The 15,972-nt window shown below is 36.7% G+C and overlaps 1 protein-coding gene across 5 annotated transcripts in view; it reads left to right on the forward strand.

Moving 5' to 3' along the window:
- The first annotated feature begins 318 nt into the window (after positions 1-318).
- LOC125455566 (RNA-binding protein Nova-1) overlaps positions 319-15,972 on the forward strand; it is a 267,705-nt gene continuing 252,051 nt past the window's right edge. For 2 of the 5 annotated variants that reach the window (XM_048537694.2, XM_048537695.2), the window contains exons 1-2: positions 319-821; positions 2,126-2,269. In XM_048537694.2, the coding sequence (XP_048393651.1) occupies positions 686-821; positions 2,126-2,269 (280 nt within the window). In that variant the 5' untranslated portion in view covers positions 319-685. The other 3 variants (XM_048537698.2, XM_048537696.2, XM_048537697.2) reach the window with 3 other exon arrangements.

The raw sequence follows: 15,972 nt of genomic DNA on the forward strand, positions 1-15,972 counted from the left end.
CTCTCAGAGAGAACCAGGTACAGACACACTGCAAACTGGAACACACTCCAACACCTCTCAGCACCCCCAAGCCCGCATTGATCAAACTGCACACCATTGGCGGATGTCCCGCACCAGGGCCAAGCGGATTGGAGGCTGGGGACAATGGGCGAGGCTTTGGCTGGGACAAGACTGGTGTCTATTGGCTAAAGAGTGCTGCCAATCAGGCGTGCCGGAGAGTGTGGGCGGGGTTAGATGGTGGAGGGGGCGGGATTGATTGACCTCTGACCCCCACCCCCATCCCTGCCCCCATCTCACACCACCCCCCCTTCCCCTCACACCCCCTTCCCTCCCTCTTTCCATCCATCCATCCATCCATCCATCCCCGACAATGAGAGAAGCTGCACTGAGAGCAGAGGCGAAGTAGGAGCGGAATCCCCGTCCACTGCCCCACATACACACACACACACACACATCTGTCTGTCACCATCCCTCCTTCCCTCCCTCCTCCCCCTTGCTTCATCCATCCCCTCTTTACAGACATCACCGACACATTGCAGTTTTCATTCCCCCCTCCCCCCCACCCCCACTTGGCCCTATCAGCGCATCTCTCTCTCCCTTTCTCTTTCTCTCTTTCTCTCTCCCTCTAAAGAGTCCGCAAAACATCAACAATAACACCCTCATTCTCCTCATCTTCATCCTCATCATGATGGCGGCAGCTCCCATCCAGCAGAACGGGACCCACACCGGGCTTCCCATAGACCTGGACCCCCCCGACTCCAGAAAGCGGCCGCTCGAAGCTCCTCCTGAAGCGGGCAACACCAAGAGAACCAACACTGGCGGTGGGTAGCAGCATTTCTTCTCCGCAGCTTTGCTTACATATATAGAAATATATAGAAGCCCTTTGAAAATGGCGTCTGTTCTGTTCTGCAAGCCATTAAATTTTTTTTGTATTATTTGTGACTTTCTTTCGTATTTCAATAATTGATCTTGCCTTTCGTGCCTTCGATGTTAAGAATTATTGGCAAGTGCAGCGAGGTGGACTTGAACTGGTCAGAAACTGTTCTAATTTGAGCTGTGGGATGAGTAGCGGAGTTCACTTTCCACCGTTTAATACATTTTAATAATAGTTGGCAAGAAGGGAAAGGACATTGCGACTAATGGTCTTTGTGGTTAGCCAGAAGCTTGTGCGTTAGTGTGTTTGATCATCGCGGATTGTTTGTTTGTTGGGAGAGGGGGAGCGTGTGGATTAATTCTGTTGATCAACAGTCTTGATTTGTTTTCGTGTCACTGTTGAGGAATATTGTCGCCTTGTTTGCCGTTGTAACTGACAGTATTACCTGTGGGTCAGAATGAAAGCAGACATTGACTGACTTGAAGTGGTGATCCTTTAATTAATGAGCTTAAAGTGATCACTGCTGTCTAATAACACCGTCTGCAGAAAGCTGGGGATTGCTCTACGGCGTATCTGTAATGTGCTGTGACAAGTCACTGTTGGTGATCAGGCGTAGAATCCAAGTTCTGGAGAGAGGGATGTCATTTTTCTTCCCACACCGAAAGAGGGATCACTGATTCATTCACGTGTAGTTGCTAATTATGTTCGTATCTTGTATCTAAAAGTGAGCAAATAGTAACTAATCAGTAGAGTTGCTGCGGAGAGTTGTTCTTGGTTAAACTGCGTTTATTTATTGACATAGTGCGGTATGTGGAGATATTTAACTACGCTACACGCAAACAGCGCGGTTTTATAGGTCAATTACAATTCACGATCACCATGGAAACCACGACTGTCATCATCTTCTGATACATTATTCAAAATCCTTCTAAACATGGGTACGCAGAGGCACTCTCTCCCTCTGCATCACAAAATGTCATTTATTTTTGTGGCGTTTGGCATCCAGTATCCGCTTCTTTTGTAATGCCCAATTGTTTAGGCAAATTTAATAATGTACTGCACTTTTTTTCTAAGGAGCTTTATTTTGCACGGGTTCTTCAAAATTGACAAATTATACTGACTAATGATTGTTCCATTTTACGAGGGAGAGAGAAGTGTAAGGGTTTGGTGGGTGGATGGGTGGTGGGGGAGGAGGTGATTGTTGTGGTGGGTATCAGTTATTGCAATAATCTATTCGTTTTCCTTTCGCAGAAGACGGCCAATATTTTTTAAAAGTCCTTATACCTAGCTATGCTGCGGGATCTATTATTGGAAAGGGAGGACAAACCATTGTCCAACTGCAGAAAGAGACTGGTGCCACGATCAAACTGTCCAAATCCAAAGATTTCTACCCAGGTAGGTGAGAGGGGGCTCAAACTCACTGCAGAGAGGAAAGGGGAAGGATTCCTTTAACTATTTGGAGGATACAGTCAATGCAATACAGAGACGTTTTCAGGATCTTGTTCGGAAAGAGTGACTAATGTATTTACTTTGATCGCGCCCACTGTCAGCTTTCGAATATTATGTAGTCGTGCTTCTGGAATCTTTGAAAAATATGCATGTTGCTTTTAATTTTATTTGCTAGTGAACCACAAAACTGATGGAAATTGATCGAATTTTGCGCCTGAATTGTGGATATTTTCTTTCTGTAATACAAAGTTTAGCGCGATGCAAGGGGGGAGAAAACCCGCCTGTGCTTTTGACATAAATGCATAATCCGTAGAAATCGCACGCTGTAACAGTGTTATCAGCTGATCTCTCTGATATGATTTTATTGTGCAAACTGTGTGCGAGGACAACTTTTGTCCGAAACAGGAATTACTGAAACCAGTTTGAGCTTATCTGCAGATAACTGTGATGAGTGGGATCGCCGGAGCTGCTGGTGCTGGCGCTTGGCAGAAACCGGGGCTGGCTGCTCTCTTTTAGTTTTGTCATTCATTCAGCTTTGGGATGTGACTGACGTGGAACGAGCTAAATTAAAAATCAGTGACTTGATGACTTTTTTAAAAAAAAGTGATTGTCTTTGAATAAGTAAGCTGCTTTGGAGAGCTGCTTTGCATCCAATGAGATGAATGGATTCTCTAATCTAACTGGGACAGCTGGGGTGACGCTGCAGTAAAGAATTTGAGCTGTCATTTCTCAGGGAGGAAAGGGGCTCATTTCCCTGCACCTGACCAGCGAGGGTTGCGGGATACACTTTCTTATTTTTGAGTTATCATGTATTTCTCTTTGTTCAAATGGAGAAAGAGCAGTTTTAGGAAAAGAAAAAGAGCAAGCTGTAGTAAATTCTCCTTGTGTCCAATCCAGAAAAGAACGCGATTGACAGCTGCAGCTTGTTCTCAAATCTGGATTTATAGGGGGTGCGCCGTAGAAAGAATTTGATGCGTGTATTATAACGTGAGAATATTGCTGCTCCCTTGACTAGTTGCTTCATAACCTGCGATGAGTTAGACGCGATCAGTGTGCCCTTGTGATTAGCTGGAATGCTGTTATTTGTTCACCATCTCCTGATTTTCTGTGATCCTGGCATTCGTCCTGGCAGCAGATACCTGTGGTTTCCTTCCAGCCTTCAGGAACCACAAATGCACACAGGCAGGAAGACAAACTGTGCCGGCCACAAGCAGTCTGTGCAACACGTGCAGCAGTGTGTGTACCAGTTTGAATCAGAGTTTATTCCCCCTTGAATAATTTAGCCTGCAGCTGTGTGTGTGTGCTTTGGAGCGAGATGGCTGCTTTATAATTCAGGGCATAGATACACAGCTAATAATTTTAATTTGGGGGTTACACATCATTTCTCATTCGCTGTGTAATGGGAAAGGGATCATTCTGCTCCTGTGCGCAGTTTATGTCGTCTTTCGTTCAAGGGTTCAGTATCCTTATTGCTATATTTTCAATTACATTTGTAGTATGCTTCAAGCACACTGTCAATTAAGTGCTTGTTGTCTGATGTTGGCTGAATTTCGTTGCCATGTTAAAACAAATTGTCAGAGTATTCCATTTCTGCACTGTGGACTATTTGAATGCTTAACAACATCGCAATACAATTTGATCCTCAAACAGACATATAGTTTTTGTATAAATGAGCTTTCGGAATTCAAATATCACCTTCTTTTGGGGTGCACTTTTTTCCAGTGGAGATTCCTCCCTACGTTGCAAGTTGGACGTTGCATTGAAAATGTAGAATAGCGTAATGAGAAACAATTTCTAATGGCTACTGCCCAGTGTAGAATTGCTACTCATTTTGTAGTGATGTATTTGGCAAAATATAATGCCCATGTGGGTGCTTTGGTTATCTGTAGTGCTTCTCACTGAAATAGATGTGTATTTTTGAAACAATTCATCTTGTTCTATTTTTAACGGTGAAAATATGTGAGTTGAATTCTGGTGTGCTTTTTAAATGGATAGCTTTGGTTTCATTCTACATGACATAACTGAGCTATCCAAAAATTTCTAATTCTAACAGTATTACAGGATGATGAACTGCTTTTTACCAAATAAAACAGGCTTGTTTGTGAGTGTCTGAGCCAGCCTTAATATACCTTAATGTGAGTGTAAGTTGTAAAGGTAGATTGTGCTCTTTGTCAAAATTAGTACATATTTTCGAGAAATTGCTACTTTTCCCTGCTCCATATAATTGGTAGCTTCAGCATGTGATATAGGTACATGTATGTCGGTGCCTGGTTTCACTGATCTCTTAGTGTAAGTCCTTAAGTGGATAGTGTTACCATTAAGATCCCAGTTAGAAATCTTCAATGGAAAAAAATCATCTCTTGTTTGTTTGTTTGTTTATTTGATATACATTTTGTGGTTGTTATCATCACAGTGCTGATATTTAATAAGCTGTCAAGGCAGCTGAAATAACTAAATGGAAAACTTTGCATTTTTAAAAATCCCTTAATCAACATCACACCTAACCAGTGATGCTTTCATTACTGTGAAAGAATGTTTGAAAGTCTGGTCCTTGTCACATTGATTTTGGAGGTAGTTGATGCGCACATATTGGCTGCCACATTTCCAGCATTACAGCAGTGACTACACTTTAAATGTGCTTCATGGGTTGTGAAATACTGGGATAGCGGGTGGTTGTGATAAACACTATATAAATGCAAATCTCTTTTATTCTTGCTGCATGTTGTTCATTGTACTACTGTAAACAGATTTTTTTTATTAAGTGCGTTCATAAATTTGAAATATGGTGGGCAGACAGTGTTGGATAGTAGTATGATATGAATAACATTTAATTTCATGGCTACTAGTTAACTGTAGGTATTCATCTGCTTTTCTGGCCATCCTTAAACATGTGCATATTGTTCTTTACCACAGTGTATTCCCTAATTATTATTTTCATTTGTAGAATAATGAAAGTAATGTAAATTTAAAAGTAGCCTGAAGAATTTATCAAAAATGTCACCACCATTTCATTTTTAAATTATGGTTTGCTGATTGGGTCAAATTCACTTTTTAAAAAATATTCTGTAATAATATTGGTTTATTGTTTTCAAAAAATAGAATCCAGAATTTACCATTTTAATTATTGGCCACACATACTTGGCTCACATTTCTGAGGTGATTAATTTATTTTGGAAAGATAACACACAGAATATTTTTGTTCCCTTTCTGTTTTCTTTTTTGGGAATACAACTGATAAGTGTAGTTATAGTTATAGTGCGTGAACAGTGTATAGAAACCTTGTTTTGTAGTATGTAACATTGAATTACCTAACTGAACAAAGCAATGACCTGAAAGGAGAGAATCTATATTGAAATGTAACCAACTGTATTGTGTGCTAGTCTTGACATCCAATTCATCTTCAAGTCATTGAACCATTCTGTAAAAAATGCTTATTAAAGATATGTAACATTGTTTTTCATACAATTATATCATTGTTTTAAATCCTTTGTATATACGCTTCAAAAATATTCCATTTTGATTTTGAAAATTATGGGTTACTATTGACTAAATTTGCTGCTCTTTGTAGCAATTTTCTTGTGTGTTCTGATGCAGAAAATTACAATCATACTATGTTTGTGCGTAACCGAAGCCTTTATTAATCTATCTCCTCTCTGCCAATGCAAATTATGAGCTATTCGCAATGCTGAAGGCTCTGAGGGTTCCAGAAAGATTGATTTTACTTTCTAAAATAACTTGCAAAAACTACTGTGAATTAATTAATGCCCTTCATGTATTCTGATGTATCTTACTAATAAAACAGTGGAACAAAAATATGGATGTTGAGTTGCAGAAAATGAGCATTTTAAAAGCTACTGAGGATGTCTGCTTAAAATATTAACAAAGTCCTCAAAATTTATGACAACTCCGAATTGTGACTAATAGCACATATAAATGTTCAAAATATTTTATTGAAACTTAGCCAATGGGATGTAAAAAGATGGTTAAAGAAACAAAAGCAGTTAGAGATTTCTCATGTTAATGAAAAATTATTCATCCCATTGCCAGTTTACTTGACAATTATCTCAAAGAGGTGCCAACTTTTCAAAATCACAAAAGATTCTTCATGTTGTAGCCTATTTAACTGTTAAAGCCAGCACAAATCGTGATAGTGAAGGGATTTGTTGCCATATAGTAACATGCCAGCTGGTCATACTGACAATTCTTACAGGGCAGCTGTTGGTCATGTGACTGGTGTAGATGGATTTAAAGAGTTACTTTCTTCTGAACAAAAGATTTTCTTGTGTCAGAATTGAGAACTAAAAGACAAAGCATTCGTGTGATATGTTGGAGGATGGGGTAAAACACATTGAAAATGCACAATGATAGCATTCAGGAACTCTAATAATTAATTAAAGGTGCATGAAAAGTATATCTTTTAGGCTGGAAATAATTTTTAGAATCAACAATAGTGGTTGCATGTGATAATATTGAGTGGCATGTAATTTATAAGAGAACATAAGTTACAATAACATATACAAAACCTATAAAACAAAAATATCTAGTAATTTACGTTGAATACCTAGCCATTATGAATTATGTCTTGGTAGTGGGATAAATCAAAGAAAAATAGAATTTTATGTGCATTACTTTATTTGCTATTCAAACAAGTAACTGTAAATGAAGTAAACGACACATTTTTAAAATTGCAGCATTGTATTTTATTCTCTTCCTCTCAACATTTTCATTTTGTAGAAACATAAATACAGAGTCAGAATACATTGATTAAAATGGCTATTATTTTAGGTTTGTAGTCCTAAATATTGAAATGGGCATAACTCATATTAAGATCCTGATATTCACTGGGATTTCCAAGTCAGAATGAAGAGTTTTATTTTGCAAAATCTGAAAGTTCCCTATGGGAAGCCAGCCTTCTGATAAGTTGGCTTTCCTGGGGGATGACACTATAGAAGAGAGTGCAGCCCAGGAACAGATATATTCCAGCAACTGAGAATTGTAATTGTGAATGAGGTTGAATACTGTGAGGTTTGGAGGATGAAGGATATTGGAATGGCAAATTCGTTGATCTGGAGCTGTTAATGAACATAGTTTAAAGACAATTGTATGGAGTGGGAAATAGACTTACTTGGGGAGAAACACTCTTCCTGACTCATAAATGGCATTGGAAAAGCTCAAGCCTTTCTGTTCAGCAGTTTGCACCTTTTTTCTGCAGTCCAGCCATGTAGAGTAGGCTAGATTTGAGTTTAAGAATTTTTCACTTCATCCCATATGGAGGGTTACGATTAACTCCATAAAGTCAACGTGCGTCCTCCCTTCTAAGTTAGCTTAAAAATAATCCTGGTTTTAGAATTTAATCATCTTAAAAAAAAATGAAAAATTATGTTTCCGGTGTTTGCTTGGTAGCGTAGAATAATTTGTGACTTTTTATTTGAATTCTGATTAAATGAATGGCCTCTGATATAATGTGGGAATGGGGGTCGTGAGGAGAAGGCTGTTTTTTTTTTCAACTGGCCATGGTCACTGTTTGGGCTTTCATTTCAGCACAAATTGTTGATCCAAAGGGTGAAAGCGTTTTTAAAAACCTTGAATTAATAAGCCATTCCAGCAATAGCTTGCATGAGAAATAAATGACTGGTTTTAAACCAAAACACTGGTTGAATGTAAAAGTAATTTCATCACGTTCAAACTGCTATGCCAATAATTGTTATCAAGTACCCAATCTTAATTTAAATTTAAAAAATGTGTTTACTACTCGTCATCTGACTATGTCCTGCTGTATTAAACTATAAGTTATTTGAAACAAAACCATACTTTTTTTTTGTCTTTCAGTCATGCCACAAATTCAGTGCTAACTTTTAAAATTTTAACTAACAATGTTTTATGATAACTTCAATTTAAAAATGTATCTTGAGGTAGATGATTTTCAGGAAAATGGCATCGTTTTTAATCCATGTTGCCTCTCTTTCTCCTACTCTTCCCACCCACAACGGTACCCATGATTTAGTTACAGACCTTCTCAAGTATTTCTGAAGATCCGATGTACTAATACCATAAATGTAAAGATTAAATATTGTCAGCTGGTAAACTATCAGAACTTTTTAAAATGAGTATTGAATAATGTGCTTAACTTTCTAACACTTTGAAACTTCGGTAAAACAATTAATTAGGAACCATCCACATCTACATAAACACTCATGTTAGATTATGTGTTAAATAACTTGATGACTCATGAACTAATGAAGGAGAATGAGATAAAGTTGAATTGTCAGTTGGCACAATTCTAGGACCGAGATGAGAATACCACAGTGTACATCTATATTTTAATTTAGAAAGTCACACTTTCAAATGGGAGATATAAGTAGTTTTCACAAAATAATATTAATAGTATTACACAACATCTAATAAGGTTGGATTCTGGTTGATCTATATCTCAAACCTATATGAGTGAATTGAGGAGAAATTGAACACTGCTTTCCACATCATTTACAATATAATAGCCAGTCCATGAGTGTGGACTATTGTTATAAAGGAATGAAAACAGCTGTTATAAAATTTCATTTTATGGCAGCTGGTGAGGAACTCTACAACTATTAAACTATTAACCAGTAAATTTTAGATTGCATTTATTTTTTTATAGATTCATAAGATATATAGATTTCATCACATAAAACAGTGTTAGGTGCATATTCTCCTGGGTCTCCTAAAATGTTTAAAACGTCACTGGTCCTATGTCTTGGTGAATAATAATGTGAATGTTGGTTTTTCTGTATGCCAGATTACATCTTAATGTATACATGTAATAATTCACTGTGTTTTGGAGCATAGAGTGTCAAACTATTGACCTAGGTATTGCAGTGCAAAAGGATTAAGGTATTTTTGACTTGAGTACGTAATGGAAGCCAAGGGCTTACTATTTACCATTATATATTGGAAATTACTGTCTTTTTTAAGGAAGCGTATTCTTGACCAAAAATGCCATATGTTAAAATATAGAAAAAAATCCATTTGCATTGTGCAGGTTGTAAAGCTTACTTTCTAATGTCAACAGATGGTTGTCATCTTGTTCACTTGCTGATGTAAGCCAGTACTAATTATTGCTTGCTGACATCAATTAAAAGCAGTAATGAAAAGCATCTTCTTTCATGGGTTCGACTTAAAACATTTCTATTCAGCTCCTGAAAGTATTTATGTGTACTTTCACAGTAAATTAATGGATTACACATTTTAATTAACACATTTGTGTAATTGGCATAATCTTAATTGAGTAATTATTGGAAAATAATTGGTTATAATTTCTGCGACAAGGGAGGAATTGATGGTCTTGTATGACATTGCAGACTGAGAGAGCCGATTTTAATTTTACATATAGAGCACAAGGAGAGTTTGTGATTAAAAATGCAATACAGAAGCAGGTTAATGCAGACAGTTTCTGCATTAACCTGTGAAGCAATTGGCACTTGAACCCAGACTACTGGTGCAGAGGTAGGAATACTATCATTGTGTAGCAAAAGTCCCCAGAAATGGCTGTATACTGTGGTTATGATTTTGTTTTGAACATTTTTGTGAAGAATAAATTTCAACCTGAATTCTTGCATGAGATTTTGTGGCTACCTTTTTAATTTTGGTCAAAGAAGTTATAGAGATAAATTGACTGACTTAACTGATATCAAAATGCTTCTAGGTTTTTAAGTCATGAAATCAGTGATTGTGTATTAAGAACCATTATGATTTAAGGAAATACATGTAATTAGTTACAGAATTTTAATATTGTATATTTTTGATCTCTACTTGTTACAAAGATGTTATTTACTTCATGTTCTACATTGCACAGTTGATACAGCTATCATCGCACTCCAGAATTATTGCAGCCTTGAAATGGTTCCAGATTGTGTTTTTAAACAATCATAACACTGTGATCTTTATTTGTGGTGAGCATGACTTAAGCTTTGATTCTGATTTTTATTTTCTTTTGTAGTCATTGTAGTTATCAGTGAGTTTTATGACTGAAAACTAATGATCAGATTTAAAGGCTACTTGTTAAATACAGTTCCCCAAAATTGTATTGAATAATGAGTTGCAATTAACTATTAGGAAATATGTGTACAATAACTATGGTAGTTTTATTTCTTTCCTGTTTTTATTTAACTTAATGACAATTTCAACTTAGCATCATATTGTAATCTTCTGCTTTTTTTTGTACAATAGAACATTTTGCACATTAGCATGTAGGTCAGCATCAAGTGTTCCTAAGTCATTTTTAACCACTTAAAAACAAGGTCTCACTAAATAATCCTACCCTCAGAAAAGTACCATGCGCTGTAGCGGTGTGATGTTTCCTATTTAGCGAAGTAGCCGTTCTGTGCCTGCTCAGTGGGATTGATAAGTTGCTAAAGTGCCATGGCCCCGTGTATACCAGTAGCTGCTCTCAGCTAGTTCGAAGAAGAGACTTCGCTTCTGACAGTCTGAGGAGGATTTGAACCAGGTCCACAGCTGAAATGACGGTCACAAATCCCACGTGCTTCTCAATCCTGTTTCCCACGTTCTTCCTCTCTTTCAGTGGTTAGAAACTGTCATAAATTACCGGCAACTGTGGAGCTGTAACTGTAAGTTGCTGAAACTGATAACCATTCCCCACTCTTCTGTTCTGCTGGGGATAGAGCTGTAGCAACCTCAGTCTTTGTTGTTATTGAATGTTTAGTTGCAGCTGCTTGCACTGGAGACAGGCCAGGATACACTCTTAACTGTTGTAGGCCTGACAAGCCACATCTTTTAGAAATAGAAATGACTTTCAAGGTCTGAGTATGAGATTGTCATCTCATTTCCATCTTTGGATGCGATTCTAGTTTAAAGTAAACGAGCATCTGCAGAGATCTGACTGACAAAACTCTCACTGGGACTCGTCATTGCTCACTGCAGCAGGTGCAGGGTTCTTCAGTGCTTTGAACGGATTGAGAATTTTGTTTTAAAATTCATCAGGAGACTAGAGGGAATGTAGTCTTGTGAGCAGTGTGCTAGATGTCAGTTGTCCAGTACCGGAATGCTGCAGGTAATTGGGCAGAACTGGTGAGAAATGTGGCAATGTGCTTCTCACATTGCACTGCAGCTGCTGGTGAGCTTAATTAATCTGACCCTTGGAGGCTATGGTGTCATGGTACACCACACACACAAGTACACAAGAAATGGGCAGAATACACGCTACAGTTCTTGTGGGCCTGCAATATCCTTGTGATTGTGAGAAAAGAATGAAAATCATTGCAACCGTGAAAATGTCCTGTGAAGAGTCGTATTACAAAAATTCTTTAAAGGTTGCACTATTTGTATCTTATCAGATTTCTAATGGGATAATGTCCATAAAATTATTTAGCTGGTGAAGTATAAAACAAACAGCTGAGGTTAAAATCAACACCAGCTGATGTTTTGAGGATGGAATAATAATTTTAATATTGAAATATATTTAAAATTATGTACAATGGAAGTTATAGAATATAAGGTGACAATTCCCCGCTGTCTACCACACATTTATTATTCACGGTAGGTTGGTCAAATTGATTATTACAAAATTACTTCCCCCTCTTCATTTAAGCTGTATTTCTTCAAGTTGCATTTTGTATTTTGCTTTGCGCTTTGCTTTCCGCTATGAGCCCAATAAAATAAATATGGATCTCTCCTTAACCCAAACTAAAATGCTGTTACAAGTTTATATCACATTTTGTTTCAAAAACAGTAATAAGATTCCTTACTTAGAGTTGCTGATAATGATTCCATGTATCTTCTCTAACAACACCGGTACTGGATGGTCATGACCTGTTACAAATATTTCAGGTGTAATCGAAAGCAGGCATCTTGGGTGTGAAATATGTTTTTCCTCTATGCAACCCAAAATGTGCTTGTCTGAGTGAATACTACGATGATTTCTGATTATGTTAAAATGATAGAACTTAGCTCTATTAAGTTGCAAATTTGGAACTCATGACTGACTAAATTCTTGTTAAGCATATTGGTAAAACTGTAATCAGTGAACTGAAATGATTTCAGACTGCTGAGTTACAATAAACACCTGATATTTACTCATTGCCCCTGCCCTCACCAGCTTCTTCCTTTTATTATTAGCATCACTTGTAAACATAGTTTCTTTTCAGTACACAATCAAGACTTGCAGGATATTGTTTGAATATAATTTTTATTGTGTCCTTTTAAAGAATGACAGGAAATACCATGCCATGTGATGGCCCATAATTTCCTCCCTTTCTGTAATGACCATGCTAAAATCTCACAAAGTGAATCAGTAAATTGGAGCATTGACCTTCACTATTCAACAACCATCTGCTATTCTACATCAGCATGAATCAAGTGTCCTCTTTTCTCAGTGACACTGTCTTTTATAATATGAAAGTGTACTTTTAATATATATCATTGTTGCAAATGTGGCCTTATTGGGATGTAACTTCAATACAAGATATATAACTAGCTTATTACAAAATGAAATTAAATTGTAAATGAAATGAAAGTGTACTTTTTAAGTTTGTCTTTAATAATGAAATAATTAAAATTGGAGCATGATCGAAATTGTCATAATGCCAAATGCTGTGGGCATAAAGAAGGTGCCACATTTGATCTGACATTTCAGACATGGCTCTAAAGAGCTGTGCCTTATTTGCATAACTGTTATAAAGTATGAACAGAAAATGAAATTGTTGTCTTGAAGTTAATGTGGGAGTACTGGGTGACGGTGATGCATACACATAGTTTTATTTTGTTCAGTGTTTTGTTTCAACGTGTCTTCTCATTAATGTATGTAATACAGCATTTCACCTAAATAGAAACCTATTTTTATGATGGTTTATTGCAGATGAATATTTAATCATTATTTCAGTCAACTGAGTATTGCTTTGTCAAAATAATAAGTAGCTGCAACCCTAGCTATGTGAATTGAATTCAATGCAGGGCTGACTGCCTGCTGCGTTCCTTGAAGTGTAGTCTAAAGAAATCGAACTGAAGCTCTGGCTGTTCTGGGGACTTTGCCACAATCTTTAATGTTTAAAAAAAAAGAAGTGACTTCACTCAGGATCCTGGCTGAAAATATTTATTTTTTTCAAATTACATTGTTAACAAATTACTTTGTTTATTTTCTTAGAACTCTTCAGAGGCAGGGGATCAGAAACGTTCTCGTAAACTTTCTAAGTAATTTGCCAGTTTCTGTTTCTCTGCAAGCTGGATTTATTTAAATATAACCTCATTATTTAGTTGTTTTCTATTTGAAAATGATGTAAATTTGTTTTTAGTTCTCTTTCTCCTTCATATGGACAATATATTCATCATATTGTGTACTCAACAACAAGAACAACATTGCTTTACGTTTTTGTTAGGAATAAAAGAACAGCAGTTGTGACTTTAATCCTGTGAGATTGCCCTGGCACTGAATGAGATCATGGCTGACTTATACTCTAACTTCATTGGCTTCATATTTCTGAATACCCATAATTGGCAAAAATAAATCTGTTGCTTTCAAAAGAAAACTCAGAATTGAACCAGCATCTGCCGATTTTTTTTGTTACAGAATTCCAGAGTTTTTCTCTAGCTACCCTAAAAATTACTTTCAAAATCATTAAACTTCAAGCTTGTTAACACCTGTTAACATTTCATATTCCAGGGAACACAAACCCTGTCATCCCTCCTCATAATCTATCCATTAGAGCCATGGTAACATTTTGCTGACTTTGCACTGCATTTCTTCCAAAGCCTAAAGTGTCAAGTGTTCTAAAGTGCCATTTCCAGAACTCAAGATAAGACCCAGCCAGGGCTTTTGCTTAACTATAACAAAACTTCCTCCCCTATATATCCTAGCTACTCAATGGCATATATTAAATTAAATATTTTTGTTTTTTTTGCGTCTGACTATTGCCTTTCAGTGATCTGTATATATGATCTCCTAAATCTCTTGGAAAAGAGCTAGATTTTCTTATTATTTAATCATTTCAAAAACAAGAGGTCAGATCTATCATTTTTGATGCAAATTGGATTACCTTGCATTTACTTGTGGTGAAATCAATCTGTTTCAATTCTGCCCAATTTCTTAATCGACCAATATCTCTTTGCAATGTTATGCAACAATCTTTGTAACAAAGGCATTCTTGTCCATTTTGCATTATTTAAGCCATTAATAAATACAGCTCAGTCACTAGCACCTTGTGGACTGCTTTGAATCCTTCCAATTCAGATACATTCCCAATTTCACATCACTCTGCTTTCTACAGCCAAATCCAATGAATAATTTATCTTGAATTTCGTGGATTTTAATTTTAGCTAGTAGTTTCTTGTGTGGAATTTTGGGTACATGTGCAATCATAGACAATGTTACTTCAGCCACTTCCTCAAAAAATTCAAATAGGTTTGTTAGACATGATCTACCATCTACAAATACGTGTTCCCTCTCAGCAAGCAGCTCAAATTTCTTTAAGTGCTCAGTCACATTATCTTTAGTTATAGATTCCAACCACTTCTCACAGACGTTGGTCGAACAGGTCTGTATTTTCCTGAATTTTCTCTTTCTCCATTTTTAAATAGAAGAGTTAAATTTGCAATGGGCCAATCTAAAGGGACAAGTATTGAATTGAGAGCGCTTTGAAAAATTATGGATGAAGACACCATAATTTTGTTATCTACATCATGTAGAATCTTAGTGTGTAAAGCTAGGCATTAGGAATTTGTCAATGCTGTTGTTTTCTTGCAAATATTTTCTTGTGTAACTTCAATGAGTTCTAACATATATTTCATTGTTAATTTCACTAGTATCTCAGATATGTTATGTTTGTAAGTCAAGTGAATTAGCAGTCAGTAAATTCAGAATGCAGATTGCAAAAAGTTGGCCGTCGAGCTGTTCCCCCCAGCGTGCTTAAGATTTTGTTAAAACCTGATGACCACTTAGTGTTGGGTGTAAAGTTTTAAATCTATATTTTTACCATAGATAAAAAAGGCAGAAATATGGTTACAAATTATTATTGAGTAAGATGTGTAGCATGTATTTTGTTTGTTTGAGTTTATTCATGAATATTACTGCAACTTAAATAAGGTTGAATGAATTGCTTGATAGTGTAGTACTTGTGTATCACTGAAAAAAAAAGACATGCTGCTAGAAGTTTTTCATATTGCACTCATTAGGACAGAATTACAAGAATGCCAAATTTCAGAGAGGGCAACAACTCCACTTGATGTGTAATTGGCCTTAATAACCTCATAAGGAGACCAGAACTTTGCTTGATGTCAAAATAGGACGCATCAAAACTATCCTCTGGGCTTTGATCAGATCAGTGCTTGCTACATATCATGTAAACTCATGAATGAGCTTGAAGCTGCCACTTTGCGTCCTGAAATACACTTAGTCTACCTCTGATTACTCTAGAAGGGTATTGTGTCTCAAAAGAAAATAGAGCAACAAGTGAGCTAACTGTTTCATGCTGATACTATGCAGTACAAATATGTGATATAAACCACAGGATGCTGTTGTCAAGCCAAAAAGACTCCTTGCCTACCACACAAGTGAGTAATGTAAGATATTAATTTCATTGACAGTGTGATGTCAGGTATGTAGGCCCTATGCTCCAATGACTGGCAGATTGTATCAAGCCATAAATCCCTTTGACCTTTTACAG

This window comes from Stegostoma tigrinum, chromosome 10 (genome assembly GCF_030684315.1).
Source record: "Stegostoma tigrinum isolate sSteTig4 chromosome 10, sSteTig4.hap1, whole genome shotgun sequence".
Classification (NCBI taxonomy): Eukaryota; Metazoa; Chordata; class Chondrichthyes; order Orectolobiformes; family Stegostomatidae; genus Stegostoma; species Stegostoma tigrinum.